General features: G+C 36.4%; 1 protein-coding gene across 2 annotated transcripts; it reads left to right on the forward strand.

Annotated features, from left to right (window-relative positions):
• Positions 1-3,500: 3,500 nt before the first annotated feature.
• On the forward strand, positions 3,501-15,703 carry LOC129268675 (short-chain dehydrogenase/reductase family 16C member 6-like). Of its 2 annotated transcripts, XR_010294686.1 has the most exons (8): positions 3,502-3,862; positions 6,037-6,145; positions 7,263-7,395; positions 9,867-10,114; positions 10,448-10,564; positions 11,067-12,468; positions 12,905-13,033; positions 14,115-15,703. XR_010294686.1 is itself a non-coding variant. In XM_054906201.2 (6 exons), the coding sequence occupies exons 1-6, from the start codon at positions 3,646-3,648 to the stop codon at positions 11,155-11,157; spliced, it is 915 nt and encodes a 304-aa protein (XP_054762176.2). In that variant the 5' UTR covers positions 3,501-3,645; the 3' UTR covers positions 11,158-13,912. The 2 variants fall into 2 exon arrangements, 1 of the variants encoding a protein (XP_054762176.2); XM_054906201.2 differs by lacking the exon at positions 14,115-15,703 and having other exon boundaries at positions 3,501-3,862; positions 11,067-13,912.
• The last annotated feature ends 500 nt before the right edge of the window (positions 15,704-16,203 follow it).

Here is a 16,203-nt window from a genome sequence, read left to right on the forward strand (position 1 = left end):
CGTTTCTTTTTTTTTGAATGAAGTTAATTTCTGTCTATGAGGTGGTTCCTGTGAATGATAAGCCTACTGGGCTTGCCCTTTAAAGTGTTGGAGAACGGAACGCCCAGACAGATAATCATTTTTTTTATTTTTTTTTTATTTGTAAAATGTAGTTAATTTCTGTCTGTGAGATGGTATCCTGTCATTGACGAGACTATATACTGGGCTTGCCCCTTAAAGTGAAGGAGAATGGAACGCCCTATCAGATTTTTTTGTTGTTGAGTATTTGTAAAATGTAGTTAATTTCTGTCTGAGAGATGGTATCCTGCGAATGATGAGCCTACTGGTCGTGCCCCTTTTAATTCATATGTTTAATGTCGTTAATGTCTGTCTGAGAGATGGTATTCTGCGAATGATGATCCTACTGGGCTTGTCCCTTTTTATTTATATGTTTAATGTAGTTAATTTCTGTCTGAGAGATGGTTCCTGGGAATAATGAGCCTACTGGGCTTGCCCTTTAATCTAAAGGAGAACAGAACGCCCAGACAGACTATAATTTCTTTCTTCATTTTTTGTATTTGTAAAATGTAGTTAATTTCTGTCTGGGAGATGGTATCACGTGAATGATGAGCCTACTGGGCTTGCCCCTTATAGTGTAGGAAAACGAAACATTTTTTTTTTTAATCTAGTTAATTTATGTCTGGGAGATGGTATCCTGTGAATGATCAGCCTACTGGGCTTGTCCCTAGAACGGAACGGCCAGACAGATTATTATTATTGTTTGTTTTTTTAAGTTCTAGTTTTTTTTCCGATGTAGTTAATTTCTCCCTGTGAGTCTTTATTCAGTATTAAAAACTTCAAAAATTTCATTACACAGGGGCGGATTCAGCCTTCGCCAATAGGGGGGGGGCCGGAAATTTTTTTTCAGCCATATTTTCCCCGATCGGCCGCTCGAAGATGATTTTTGCCGGGATTTTTGGTTTCTTTGAAGGGGTAGTCCTAATAGTCACTTGTTAGTTTTATTCTTATGAATAAACATAAATGTATTATACCACAATACTTATTTATATACTGCGAGCGCGAAGTGCGAGCTATATTTTTTTGGAAATCTTATGTATTTTTCCTAAATTTTGAACATTCTGGGCAATGTTTTTTATCCTAAAAAAGATGTGTATGCAAATGAAAGATTGCTACGAACGTGAAGCGCAAGCAGAAATGAACTGATGGAAAAGGTACTGTTAAAGACTGTTTGCAGTTATAGCCATGAAGATGTTACATATTTTAAAAATTAAATAATGCGAGCGCGAAGCGCTAGCTGAAATCTTTTTGACATTTTTACCTAAGGAATGACAATTATCAGAACTTTTGTTACTCAAACAGAATAGGTATATAACTAAACAATTGATGCGAGTGCAAAGCGCAACTGGAAAATTTGGAGATTGAGACCTACTTAACGAGGCACTCTATTCAAGTTTTGTAAATCATGAAACGGATGAGTAAGTGGGGATCTTCCTTACATAAATAATGCGAGCGCGAAGCGCGAGCTGAAAAATTTCAACATTTCTACATAAAGAATTTGAAATTAAAATCAATTTTTGTAATCGTAAACAGGATAGGTATACAACTAAACAATTGATGCGAGCGCGAAGCGCGAGCGGAAAAAAATTGAGATTTAGACCTAAAAACGGGACACTCTATTCATGTTTTTTAAATCATGAAAAGAAGGGAATCTTCCTGTATTAATAATGCGAGCACAAAGCGCGAGCAGAAAATTTTTGATATTGTGATCTGAAACTGGATAATGATTCAAATAGAGAACAAGTTGATTATCTGAATAAACATGCGCGCGCGTGTTTCATATTTAGACCTAGAATCTAGGCATTCTAAATACATATTTTATCATGAAAATCAAAGCGAGCGCGAAGCGCGAGCTTAAACTGCTTGATATTCTGATCTGAAAAAAGAGTCAATTTCAACTCTATATTTCAAGCACTTTGTAGGAAAATTGTAAGGTGGATATGGATCGCACTTAATAAAGAGCTGATATTTTCAATTATTATTACTTTGTGTTTTAACATAGGACCGGGACATCCTTAGGTCATGCATATGAAAATGATGACTATCTTCCTATTCCTCTTGCTAACTGAGAGATGAAATGAAAGGTAGTTTAATTATTAAATTAATAACTCATCTAGTAATGCCTAATGAGGGCGCGAAATCTGATGATATTATGGCACGAAAACTGGACATTTCAAGCACGTTTGTAATTATAAATAGGATGCATCAAGTTAATATATTTTAACCATTAATGCGAGCGCAAATCGCGAGCCAAAATTTTTGATGAACTGTCATGAAAAGGGGACTTTAAGTAGTTTGTTGTATAATCAATATTGAGACATACATAACTCGCCAATCAAAATGCGAGCGTGCAGCGCTAGCTGATACGTTTTGACAATCAGACCTGAAAAGGGATATTTTGAAAACTTTATGGAATACACGAAAATAATAGGTACCCGATAAATCAAAATTTGCGAGCGCGCAGCACGAGCAGAAAATGTTAATATTCAGACCACAAAACTTACATTTTACAGAGCACTTTTTAAATACAATTTGTAAATCACACAAAATAAGGAAAGTTTTTTTTTCCATCTTACACTTGTGAATGATATGCCTCCCTTATAATAACATAAGTTGCAGCAATTAATATCTAATGCATTAAATCAATTGTCAATCCATTTTTTTAAGTTCTTGGAAGAAAAATTAATAAACATAATTGTGTGTAATAAAATACAAAAGAACCAGTGGGGATGTGACATAATCGGTTTGCCATTGAATATTCATGAAGACATGCATTGATTGAAACGTTTACCGAAATAATGCAAATCTTTAGAATGTCATAATGTTATTCCATGTCGGATTTTTCTTAATCCGTTCAAATCATATTTTTTCAGCCTGGACTATCCCAGTTAAATTCCGATTGTCAAAAAATGTGTTTCTGCAGTACGTAGCGCAATGACATGTTAAAAGCTTTATGAATAGTTGCGAACAAGCCCCCCCCCCCCCTTCAAAATTTCACCTATATAGCGATTATTGTAGGCCGTACGTGGACTATGTGAAAGGGGGGGTGCATGCATGAAAACACGGTCTAAGCCTAGAAAAAAAGTCGGGCTGATATGAAGCAACCATTGACTAGATGCCTGAGCACTGATTTTGGATCGAATTGTAGCAAAAGGATAAAAACCATAGATATATACTAATAACGTAATTTAGTATACATCTCTATGGTAAGAACGTAGCCTGATGTCGTGCACGATTATTAAAGGGTTTTTAAAAATATAGGCTGGACGTGTTATCAAAGTCATAAAGTGTAAAGGCGGAAAGTGATTGTGGAGGGGTCTTGGTCAATTGACTCTCCCCTTCCACCCCCCCCCCCCCTACCGCCACCACCACCACCACCACCACCATATCCTTCGGCGCCGATCGATCGAGCAATTAGCATTGCCCTTGTGTATTGCATTGGTGGTGACGGATCTAGTATTACCGGTATTGGTAATGGAGTTGAAACTGGGCGTCGACTATCTTCAAAACTCTCTGTAGTACTACTACTAGTATTATTAGTAAGAGTGATAGTTTTGTTTAGTTCATCATACCATCTTTGTATTCAAAATGTTGCGAGACATAGTTGCACTTCTTTACTTCCTTCTTCGTGCTACGTTTGCGTATTTAAAGGCTTTTTATCGCTTGTTTGTCAGTCCATCCAAAGTTCCTGTCCGTGGGCGGGTCATCGTAATTACTGGTAGCGGTAGCGGCCTGGGCCGGGAGCTAGCCCTTCGCTTTGCCGCTAAAGGAGCCCGGCTCGCGCTCTGGGATATCAGCGTATCAGGTTAGTTACCTTTAGCTTCTTCTAGTTCTATTTCTCAATTTTCCTTCTACATTTCGGCCCACTTTTCTGATATTCGGGATTTTTATCACTGATTGATAAAGTTTTTTTCTTATTCAAGTATAATTTTGATCCAGGCCTAGCTCGTCGGAATAACATTTTGTTTTGACACATTATAAATTATATTTCTAATTCTAGTCTAATTGAGACTGAAGATGAAGAAAAACATTGTCTAACAACATTACTGCAAGTGCAAATCAATTAAAATCAATCGAACATTGCAGTCATTATTTTTAATGTTTCAATCTTGTATTTCATTTTTACATGAAGTTCTGATCAAGTGTGGCAGACACAATTCTGGATTTTGGGTAATTATTCTTGGCCCAATACTTTGGGGGAGGGGGCAGTGGGGGCTCATTTCAAATTGCCCCTCCCACATTCAATGCTGCATGTAGAAATAATTGTATTTCTACAGAAACGTACACAGTGAAAAAATAAGCTGGGTTCCTTGCAATTTTCTCTTCCCAAATTATTTTCTTCATTGTGTTTTTGTTTTTTGAATGGTGATTCTGTTTTGGGGTTTTGTTTTAACAATTGCAGGATTCTTAGAGGCAGACCCCCCCCCCCCCCAGAGTCTTTTTAGAGCATATTCTCTTTCTTCCCCCTTCTTTGGCAATCTTCACACAACTCCCCAAAACCTCAACAAATTGTCTAGCTCTGTCTTTAGTAATTTCAACTGAGATCAGCGATCTCCGGCCTTAGCGGAGGAAGGATACAAGAGAGAGAGATAGCAGGGGGCTTTGGGGTAAAAATGTGTTTGCCCCCACAATTTCCTGACAGCCCCCAATCCCCCAATGTTACCTTCTTTATGGTGCCCCTATTCCTGACGCCATTAAAATGTTTTTCTACTATATAAGCTGTTCATTTGTTTGAATTACTGTCTGTATTTTGCTTTCAGGGACAAACAAAGGTCAATTTTTCTGATAAAAACAGTTTCAATATCCCTTTTTAGATTGATGTACCGGTACATGTAGTTCTTGTATCTGTTTATTTTGTTTTACCTTGAGATAATGCATCTACATGTAGCAGGTATTCAATATTATGAATCTCATTAGGGAAGATGAGCATGCATTTCATGTAGAGTGTTTTAAGTGATTTACATTGACTAATGTACTGTGAACCAGTCCTTCCAATTCAATATATATTAATTTCATTATCGGTTAAAAGTAATCAGCTGCAAAGATTTTGTGTAGAATATGATTTATTATATTGTTTTTAATGTGTTATATGTTGGCAGTGGCGTACCTAGGATTTTCCACAGGGGGGGCAAAATCGGCCACCAAAAAATTTGACAAGCAAAAAAAAAAAAAAAAAAAAAAAAAAAAGGTCTTCAATAAAAAAATTTAGGTTTTTGTACCAGAAAAAAATTTGACAAGCAAAAAAAAAAAAAAAAAAAAAAAAAAGTCTTCAGGTTCTTCAGGGGGGGCATTAAAGGTATTCAAGTTCGTCAGGGGGGGGCAAAAAAGGTCTTTTAAGCTCGTCAGGGGGGGCAGGTATATGTCTTTTGTATGGGTTGTGGCTCGTCAGGGGGTGCAGAGTGCCCCCTCTGCCCCCTAGTCTTCATCTTATTCTTAGAATAATTAATCTTAGAATTGATCCTATAATATCACTGGCACTACAATATGCTTGGCATGTGAATACCACATCTGTGTGTGTTTGGTGGCAGTGTGCATGGATCCCCTGTATCTGGCTCCATGAATAATACGCAATCTCATGTTAAAAATAAATACCAGTAGTGATAACGATCTCAAAATGAGCTTGAAGAGAATCCTATGAAATTACCACCTAAGTGTTTGTATACGTGTATAAATTAAAAGTATGTGCCAAATATCTCTGGAAGAAAATGCGTAATTGCTGAGAAATAAGCACGGAATTCCATCAAATGTCAGGTATTTTTCGAAGCAATATTAAACACTGTCCCACATATGCTTTTCTGTGTAAGTGATCATCAGAATTATCAATTTTGACCTAAGATTTCATGATTTTACAAAGATAAGTTTACATCAATGTACAAGAAATAGATGTATGATAATGTTTTGACAATTAACCTTGATTTAAAGGACTTTCTCATGAAAAAATTGTTTTCTGCAACTACTGGTTTCTACCTTTAATTTTAGGCAACAAGAAAACTGCTGAATTAATCCAGTCCGAGACTCCAGATGCTGAGATTCATCTCTACACAGTGGATGTCACAGATATAGAACTTATCAAAACATCTGCTTTAAGGTAAGTAAGTACCGGGGGGGAGGGCGGGTCAGATGGTGGATGTGTCATGGTCTAGTGGCTCCGACACTTGTAGACCTTTCAATCAGATGGTCGTTGGTTCAAATCCCAGCCATTGCATTTCCTCAAACAAGAAATTATCAAGATTGTGCTGCACTTAACCTGGGTGAGGTGAATGGGTACCCAGCAGGGTCTTTTTATAAGTCATAGGTACTAGTATGTTAATTCTGGTCACTCCCAGGGGAGGGGGGTATTATGAAACCCCCTTAAAATTTGCACAATGGTAGAGAATGAAATATTTTCAATTTTTAGTAAATCTTCAGTAAATTTCACTAAATTCATATATTTTATTTTAAATAAAGCAATTATGCCAATTTAATTCATAAAATCATACTGTTTGCTTTAATTCTCAAAATCAAGCTCATAGAATGCCCATCTTTGTGTGTGTGTATTTGAGTTTTGTCAGACGTGTATCAATCAGATATGATTATTTACGTCTGGGACCGACCTTCAACGTCACCATCCGAAAGACGTGACCAGGGCTCGAACCTCTGCATCAATTTGTAACTTCCCCACATAGCTTGGATTACAGGCGCACGCCACAACGCCCATCTTTGGTGTGTACTCTATGTTATTTATAGCATTCCAAAGAATTGTTAATGAAAAAAAATCTGGTACCAAAATTGATTTCTTATGTATTTTAGTGTTTTTAATGTCATATCAATTGTTTTTTGTTCTTTTTTTCTCTTTTGTGTGGACAAAATTTGTTGGTGACATTATTTTGACTACAAATAGCATCAAATTAAATTACTGTAGTCATAAAAATAATCACACGTTTATGAATTTTGGTAGAAAACACATAATCTTGTATTGACTTTGTACATGTAATCACATTTTTGAGCAACTTGGTCTGACTTGCATTTGCATAATGTTCCGTTATATCGCAACTGCGCACCTGGTTGTTGCAAATTTGGTCTCCAAAGTTGCGTGGTACAGAATTCAGCGGATGGCGCTGTCATAAATTATGTGCGTCAGATTTATTGCAAAAAATGTTGAGGCCCTCCCCCCTCTCGGGAATAGAGCCCTGGTTAATCTTTTTTTCTTTTTTTATGAACCGCAGGGTCAGGAGTGAAATAGGAGACGTTCACATGCTAATCAACAATGCTGGAGTATTGGTTGGAGAGTCTTTACTAGAGCTCAGGAATGATGACATCAGACGAACCATTGAAATCAACCTTCTATCTGTGTTCTGGGTAATTAGCATTTTTTTTACCATTAACCCATTGCGTGCTGGAATCGGGTGACCCCTGTACAAAGCCTATGGTAATCACAGAATTCAGTAGTTGATGAGTTAAATAGGAACCTTTTTTCTTCTCTTGTGCATTTAATGAAAATCAATAATGCAACATTCATATAGCAATTAATATTAAAGGAGAATGAAACCCTTGAAACCAGCTAAATCCATATCAAAGAAAAAAATCAAAGAAACATATTGTTGAAAGTTTGAGGAAGATTGAATGAATAATAAGAAAGTTATGAGCATTTGAATGTCGAGATCACTAATGCCATGTAGATCCTCCCATTGGCAATGCGACCAAGATCTGTGATGTCACACACGTACAACTCCCTCATTACTTTAGTACTTATTTCACTTATATTCTCACTTTTATAGAGTCTATCACAAGGTGATGTGTTCTCTTTATGAGAGGACAAGTACAGAGGTTTCACAACATTATATAATTGATGAATCGTTTGTCATATGATTAGAATGAGCAAAAAGAGATGTTTTGGGGTATATTTTCAGTGTCCAAAAGGGGAGAGTTGTTCATCTGTGACATCATAGATCTTGGTCGCATTGCCAATGAGAGGATCTCCATAGCATTAGTGATCTCGACATTCAAATGCTCATAACTCTTCTAGTCCTATTTTACTCAAACTTTGGTTGATCTTATTCTTTGATTTTTCTGCTTTCACAAAAGCTAACTTGCTCCAAGAGTTTCATTCTCCTTTAAAATTCTAAGCGCTGCATACTATTACCCCGGCTTTACAACGAATACCCTGATTGGAAGCTCAATCATTCAGGGAAATACTCCTACATGTACTGGATACTCATTTGGTAAATTGCCAATTCGTCCACTGCCAACTCGTCCACTCACCACATGGTCTACCTTCATTTAGTCTAATGCAATTCCATCCATCAACATTTCGTCTAACAACCATTTGGTCCAATTACCATTTGGTCCAATCATCACATCGTCTAATCACCATTTCGTCTAATAACCAGTCGGTCTAATACCCGTTTTCTTTTCATTCATTTTGCACAAATAACACTTAGTTTAATTAGACCAAATGGTATATGGAATAAATGGCAATTGGACCAACTGGTTATAAGATGAAATGGTGATTGAACGAATTGGCAATTAGACCACGGAGATATTGGACGAAGTGATGGTAGACCAAATGGTAGTAGGCAAGTTGGCAATGGGATGAATTGGCATTAGACAATTTGGAAATACATCACTCATTTATTACGCCTGGGTGGAGAGTGGCAAATGTAGATAAACGCTTTGCCAAAGGACGTGAGTGCTGCAATGGGATTCAAACCCCTTACCTTGTGGTTCAAATTGCAGATTTTTTTTTAGGGGTAATATCTTAAAATGTATGCATACACATGCAGCCCATGGACTTTAAGGGGAAGTGACAAAAAGTTTATTGTAAAAATAGCAACAACAAAAAAAGATAAAAAGATATTGGTGAAGGTTTGAGGAAAATCCATCAAAGATTAAAAAAGTTCTTGTAAGTTTATTATTTTTTTCATTTATGATGTCATATGTGAGCAGCTTTCCATGTATTGTGAATTTAAAAAATGAATGCAATGTCATTTTCTCAAGAAGTTTTAAATGGATTTTATTGTACCTTCAGTACACCAATAGACCAATCATTTATCACCTGCTGAATGAAAATATTGTTGTAGTCATCATGAACCATAAAAGGTGAAATTTATGTATTTTATATTACGTGACATATTTGGCTGCTGCTCTTATATGACATCACAAAACAAAAACTTAACATTCTAATAAATTTCTTAATCTTCTTTGGATTTTTCTCAAAACTTCAGCAAAATATTTTTTTCTAGTATTTTTACAACAAACATTTTGTCAGGGTGAACTTCGCCTTTAATGAAAAGATTGTGAATTAATCCAAGGCTATGGACTTTGATGCCTTGTTGACTTGCCTTGGCACCTCTCTCATTGGTCTTGTGGTCTAGTGGTTATGACTCTCCTCTGTCAATCTGAGGGATAGGGGTTCAATTCCAAGTCACAATTTGTTTTCCTTCAGCAAGAAATTTAGCCACATTGTGCTGCACTCATCCCAAGTGAGGTGAATGGGTACCTGGTAGGAATTTATTCCTTGAAACACAGAGAGCGTAACAGCTGCTCTGCTGAAGCCAGGGTAATTATGCTGCCATGACTATATAGTGCTTAATAGAGACTTCCAATAAAGGAAGTGTTAATCGCTATATAACTATAAGCAAGTATAATTATTATCATTATCATTATTGGAAAATTGTTATGCCCTTCTTTCACTTTTTAACATTTCCTGTGTAACATAGAAATGTACCCTACAGAAAGATGGACTTGCCCTAAAAAATTTCATATCAAGGCTGTGAATGATAACCAGTACCTTTTCATAATAAGTGTGCCTTATTGCTTTTCTTTCCCAGACACTACGCGCATTCTTGCCAGGGATGCTGGAGTCCAATTCTGGCCACATCGTGACGACCTGCTCAGCGGGTGGTCAGAACGCGATGCATCGGCTCACTGATTACTGCGCCTCTAAGTTTGGCATCTTTGGTCTCGACGAGGCGTTAGAATCGGAGCTGAGGGACGTCTATCACAAGACCGGTATCAAGCAGACCCTCATTTGTCCTCACTTCCTGGATACCGGGATGATACATTCCATCGCTGCAAGGTAAGGAGCTTGTTTCACTGGTATTGAGTGATATTAAATAATGGAAGAGACAGAAGTAGAAAAAACAACAAAAGCATTGCCCACTAGTTGAGATCTGGGGCCCATAACACAAAGGTTGGCAATAAATCGTACGCTTGATTTTCATGATTGATTGTGTATTGTAGTCAATGGAATCAATCATAGAAAAGTGTTTCTACGATCATTGCTAAGCTTTGTTATGGGCCCCTGGTGTTGGTGCTGTAGGTAGCATATAGTAATTAGACCCAATACACAGGTGATGTCAAAACAACTGATAATAGTAATTAATACAATCATTTTTGTCTTTTCTTTCAGGGGGATTGCAATGAATAAAACAGACGAGGCAGCAGATTATATCTTTGATGGAATCCTGAGGCAAAAACGTTATATCTACTTCCCAAGAATATTCTCATTAGCACCTACATTGAAAGAGTAAGTTAATATTTTGTATATGGGTATGATTAGAATATTCACATGAGCACCAACAGTCAAAGAGTAAGTTTATATATATGGGTATGATACGGATATTCACATTGGAAACAACAGTAAAAGTAAGTTTATATTTTCTTATAAGGGGTATGATTAGTATACTCATACTAGCACCAACTGTCAAAGTGTTATATGGGCATGATTAGAATATTCACATTAGCACCAACAGTCACTGAGTAAGTTTATATTTTGTTATATGGGTATGATTAGAATATTCACATTAGCACCAACAGTTCAAGAATAAGTTTAAATTATGTTATATGGCTATGATTAGAATATTTACATTAGAACTAACAGTGAAAGAGTAAGTTTATATTTTGTTATATGGCTATGATAAAAATATTCACATCATCATAATACCACCTACTAAGAAGTAGATCTACTGCTTGTAGACATAGTGAATATAAGCTATGGATTTATGTATCTTCTGTTTCAATGTTCGTAGGTTACTTCCCCATGAAGGCCGGCTTGCACTTCTAGACTTCATTCAGACTAAGATTCCTTCACAGAGTGTGAACAGACCCCATTACGATTGACTTTCAACATGGTAATACCAGGGTGACTTCTTGCACTTCTAGACTTCATTCAAACTAAAATTCCTTCAGAGTGTGAACAGACTCCATGAAGATTGACTGTTCACATTATATTGCCAGGGTGCTAAATTATTTTTCCTTCAAAATTTTCATCCTTATGTAAAAAAGGGGTTTATTCCATCAACATCCTTTAAGGGCAATCTAAAATTGCATTTGTTCACCAGCAGGTACTAGGTTTTCAGACAGACATTTTCCTCATTTGTACTATACACTTTCTTGTACTTCTCTTAGTTCTCTTTATTCATATGTTTGCTCTCTTCTAAGCGCCTTGAGCATTGAATCAAAACGGAAAAGATGCTATATAAATCATATGTATTATTATTATTATTATTATCAAACACTACACATCATGAATATTCATGAACACAAATTGTGAAGCTATAAAGCAACTCATCAGCTGAGTCATTAGGCTTGCAATGGCAAGGTTTGGGGTTCATGTCCAAGTATGGGTATTTAATTTGCAGATTTTCTCTTTTTGTTTTATTTAGGCCAAACTTTTGAAAATACAGTTGTGCTCAAAATTTAGTGAACCCCCCACAAAACCCACTCCTTTATGCTGAGTGATGTAAACAACATCATTACAGTGTTCTGTGAGCCCATAGAATCAAACTGGCATAAATAAAACAAAAAGAGAAAAGCTACAAATCATATACCAATACTTGGATATGAATCCAAACCCTTGCCATCGTAAGACTCAATTTAATATTTTATCACCTGAAATCACAATCAATTATCTAAAACATGGCAGAACTTGAAGACTCTAAAATATGTTCACTCTCGAGTGGGGTTCACTAACTTTTGAGCACCACTGTACAAGTTCAAGATTCGCAACCTGAATCAAAACTTTGAGGTTATCTGTGTTAGGGAAAGAATAAGGGACAAACAAGTTGTAGGAGAAACAATCTCACCGCCAGGATGACTTGTTAGAATTCTAACAGCATTGACTTTCCTTTTGAACGAAATGATAACCAGTACTACTGATTACCATCGTGGTGTGATATGAATGTATATTTATGAATGTTGCAAGAAACTTGGGAACAGCTGCAAATCTGTTTTGGGTCTCTAAATCAATCATAAGTCTTACAATTTGATGGGCCATCTATCAGTTGCAGCGGACAGGCCAAATTTGTGACTGTGGGGGTCACCATCGTGTGCAGGCGCAGGCAGCGCACGGTATTAGTGTACTGTAATGCGACTGAAGCTTCAGAAATGAAAACCATATAGCAAAAGCAGTGGAAGAATTCACCGAAAACGGTCTAAATTTGATAAGCAAATAATGAATGTTTATGAGTGCAATGGACAGAATACTTCATGAGGTGAAAGATGAAAAGATCAATTCAACGAGGCGTAGCCTCTTTGAATGGATCATTCATTTCATCTTTCACCAAATGAAGTATTCTGTCCATTGCACGAATGAAGGAACATTCATTATTTTGTTTATATGACACTTAAAAACTAGATTAGTTTTCATAGGAAATTTATCAGTTTCGATGCAAAATATGATCATGCAGTGCGAGCTCGGTCTGTTGATTGTCGCGTACAATACACGCATCGCGTGTAATGGACAAAATCGTATGGATCCAAATTTGCACGATGAATGGATCCTAAATTGCACGGTCGATGACGTCATTGTAAAATGGTCCGAATGATTAATATCAAACAACAAATCAAATGCGAAGGATCTATCTAGGTGTCATATAATATGCGATCAAACTTCTCTCCCACCTCCTGGACCATACATGTAGGAAACAGCATGCAAGCCGGCCGATCTGCATTGGCCAGTGCTGAATAATCGCATGCACATGCACTGGCAGCAGATGTTCAGTTCAGTTTGGTTTATTGTTCATATCTCACAAAATATCAAATACAATGTAACGTCCATCAATAGACAGTAAATCATTAAAGGAGAATGAAACTCATGGAGCAAGTTAGCTTTTGTGAAAGCAGAAAAATCAAAGAATAAGATCAACAAAAGTTTGAGTAAAATAGGACTAGCAATAGAAGAGTTATGAGCATTTGAATGTCGAGATCACTAATGCTATAGAGATCCTCCCATTGGCAATGCGACCAAGATCTATGATGTCACTGATGAACGACTCTCCCCTTTTGGACACTGAAAATATACCCCAAAACATCTCTTTTTGCTCATTCTAATCATATGACAAACGATTCATCAATGATATAATGTTGTGAAACCTCTGTACTTGTCCTCTCATAAAGAGAACACCTCACCTTGTGATAGACTCTATAAAAGTGAGAATATAAGTGAAATAAGTACTAAAGTAATGAGGGAGTTGTACGTGTGTGACATCACAGATCTTGGTCGCATTGCCAATAGGAGGATCTACATGGCATTAGTGATCTCAATATTCAAATGCTTATAACTTTCTTATTATTCATTCAATCTTCCTCAAACTTTCAACAATATGTTTCTTTGATTTTTCTCTTTGATATGGATTCAGCTGGTTTCAAGGGTTTCATTCTCCTTTAATGATAAAATGATACAATACATCACCATTATTCATAATAAATAAGACAAATGTTATACAATGGAACATTCAGATTGGAGACAGATATATCAATAAGATGAGGGTATAAAGGGCAAACTATTAAAAAGCAGAGCTTGTAATTTATAGTTTCCCTAATAATAAAATTATAAGTACTTGTCAACTTGTTAAACGAGAGAAAGAAGAAGTAGAAGAAAAAAAAAACAGAGGAAGGTGGACTGACAATAGTTAAGAGGAACACTAGGGAGCCGTGGAATTGTCATCTAGATATTTGTTAGAAATATAAGTTTTCAATTTACCTTTAAAAGTATATATAGAATTGCAATCTTTAAAGTCGGTTAGTAGATCATTCCAAAATAATGGACCTGTGACAAAAATAGTTTTATGTGAAAGCTGTACTTTTTCCCATGAGGCATTTCAAATTTCAGCCTGTACGCTGCAACCAATGGATGGCGCACTGTATTGTGAATCCACCGAATTAATTGCAGTTTGAAGATAATTGCTTGTATGCTTCTTGCAATAAGGAATGTAACTGATTTTCTACAGCTAAAACTAATCTATCAATTGCAGATAATTTCTTGCCACTTCCCCTTGAAAGTATCTTTGAAGTTGATATAATTTGCATTGCTTGTGTTGTGACTTGTAATGTGTTATGGTCAGGGGCGGATCCAGGATTTTTTTAAAGGGTGGCACATTTTCCTAAGGAAAATTTGACAAGCCATAATGATAAAAAAAAGGTCCTCAATTGGGTATGAACAACATATTCCCATTAAAAATATAAGCTGTAACTTTCAAAGGGGGGGCGCACTTGTGTAAGGACAGCATATTTACATTAAACATATTGACTATGACTATCAAAGGGGGAGGCACGGGCCGGATGTGCCCCCGCCCCCGATCCGCCACTGGTTATGATTATCATTAAGCTGCCATGCATGATTGTTTTCCAATTAAAAACTGAGAAAATGTTATATTCTATTCTACATGCATTTGAACACTCAGGTATTGTATCTGTATTTGATTAATCTACCAGGGGCCTGTTGCATAAAACTTTTGCCATAAAAACTCTGATAAATAAACAAAAAACTCTGGCAAATAGAATTATGCCATTGACACTTAACACATTTTAAAACTCTGGCAACAGGCCCCATGTGTTAAGAATATTATATAGTTTTTACTTGTACATTCCATTGAAAAACATCTATGTCTATGACAGCATACTTTATCAGGTTAAGAAAAGGATATATATATATTATTTTTATTGATTTTGAAGTTATTTCATTTTAGTGATTAGCATTAATACTGCTTATTATGAATGCATATCTCTTGTCTTCTCTGCCTTTATGTAGTTTACATATTATTCCTTAATGTTTTATACATTTTAGTGAGCAAAGTTTGTGGATGGTCTAATGCCATTCCGTCCAACAACATTTTGTCTAACAACCACTTGGTCCAATAACCATTTTGTCCAATCATCACTTCGTCTAATCACCATTTCGTCTATGACCATCTCATCTCATAACCAGTTGGTCTAAAATCTATTTCATTTGAATTCATATTGCACAATTAACACTTAGTCCAATTAGATCAAATGGTATATGCTCTAAATGGCTATTGGACCAACTGGGTTATTAGACGAAATAGTGAGTAGACGAATCGGCAATTAGACCATGTGGATAGTGGACGAACTGATGGTTGATGGGTGTTTCACAAAGATTTATATTCATTTTTACTTAGAGTCACACTTAAATGCCTGGCTGGGTGAGTTATAAAAGTCATGACCGCATTGGTCAGATCATGCTAAGAGGACGCACACTACAGCGTATTGATAAAAAAGATTGCGTGTTGTATATCATTTACACGGCATTTAATTGTGACTCTAAGTGATACTTGAATCTTTGTGAAACACCCCCTGGGTTGAGTACAGAAATAAGTTCATTTTGTCTTAATTTACTTGTAGCAATCTCCCATGAATGCTGCCAGTCAGAATGGTTTGTTTGTGTCATTTAGTTTGGTTATACTGCAATCACATTTGCTTTGTGTCCAGTGTAGGACAGCCGTATAGGTACTCCAATCCGGGGGGGGGGGGGGGAGTCAAATGTATTGCTGAAAACACGCGTGGCCAAATTATTTCCAAACACCCCCTAAACGAGTTTTTCTCTGTGTGCAAAATGACCCCCTAAACAAGTTTTTCACAGGCTTTATTTACCCATTTTGGCCCCTAAACAAGTTGTCGCCAGAATATGACCCCGGGGAAAAAGCTTGGGAAAAAAACATACCCTAAACACATTTGGCTAGTCTTAAAAAAAAAAGCTTTGGAAAAAAATACCCTAAATACGTCTGACCATTGACCAGTCTTTTAAAACTACCTCTTTTTTTGAAAATCTGTGTTTTTGATACCCTTAAAGGACAAGTCCACCCCAACAAAAGTTGGCTTGAATAAAAAGAGGAAAATCCAACAAACATAACACTGAAAATTTCATCA

The sequence above is a fragment of the Lytechinus pictus genome, chromosome 9 (genome assembly GCF_037042905.1).
Source record: "Lytechinus pictus isolate F3 Inbred chromosome 9, Lp3.0, whole genome shotgun sequence".
In the NCBI taxonomy this organism is placed as follows: domain Eukaryota; kingdom Metazoa; phylum Echinodermata; class Echinoidea; order Temnopleuroida; family Toxopneustidae; genus Lytechinus; species Lytechinus pictus.

Bases quoted from the DNA above. Each gene is read 5' to 3' on its own strand.
- LOC129268675 (XM_054906201.2), top strand. From the start codon at position 3,646: ATGTTGCGAGACATAGTTGCACTTCTTTACTTCCTTCTTCGTGCTACG. The intron at 7,396-9,866 runs GTAATTAGCATT...TTTCTTTCCCAG, and splicing joins ACCTTCTATCTGTGTTCTGG to ACACTACGCGCATTCTTGCC. The intron at 10,115-10,447 runs GTAAGGAGCTTG...CTTTTCTTTCAG, and splicing joins ATACATTCCATCGCTGCAAG to GGGGATTGCAATGAATAAAA.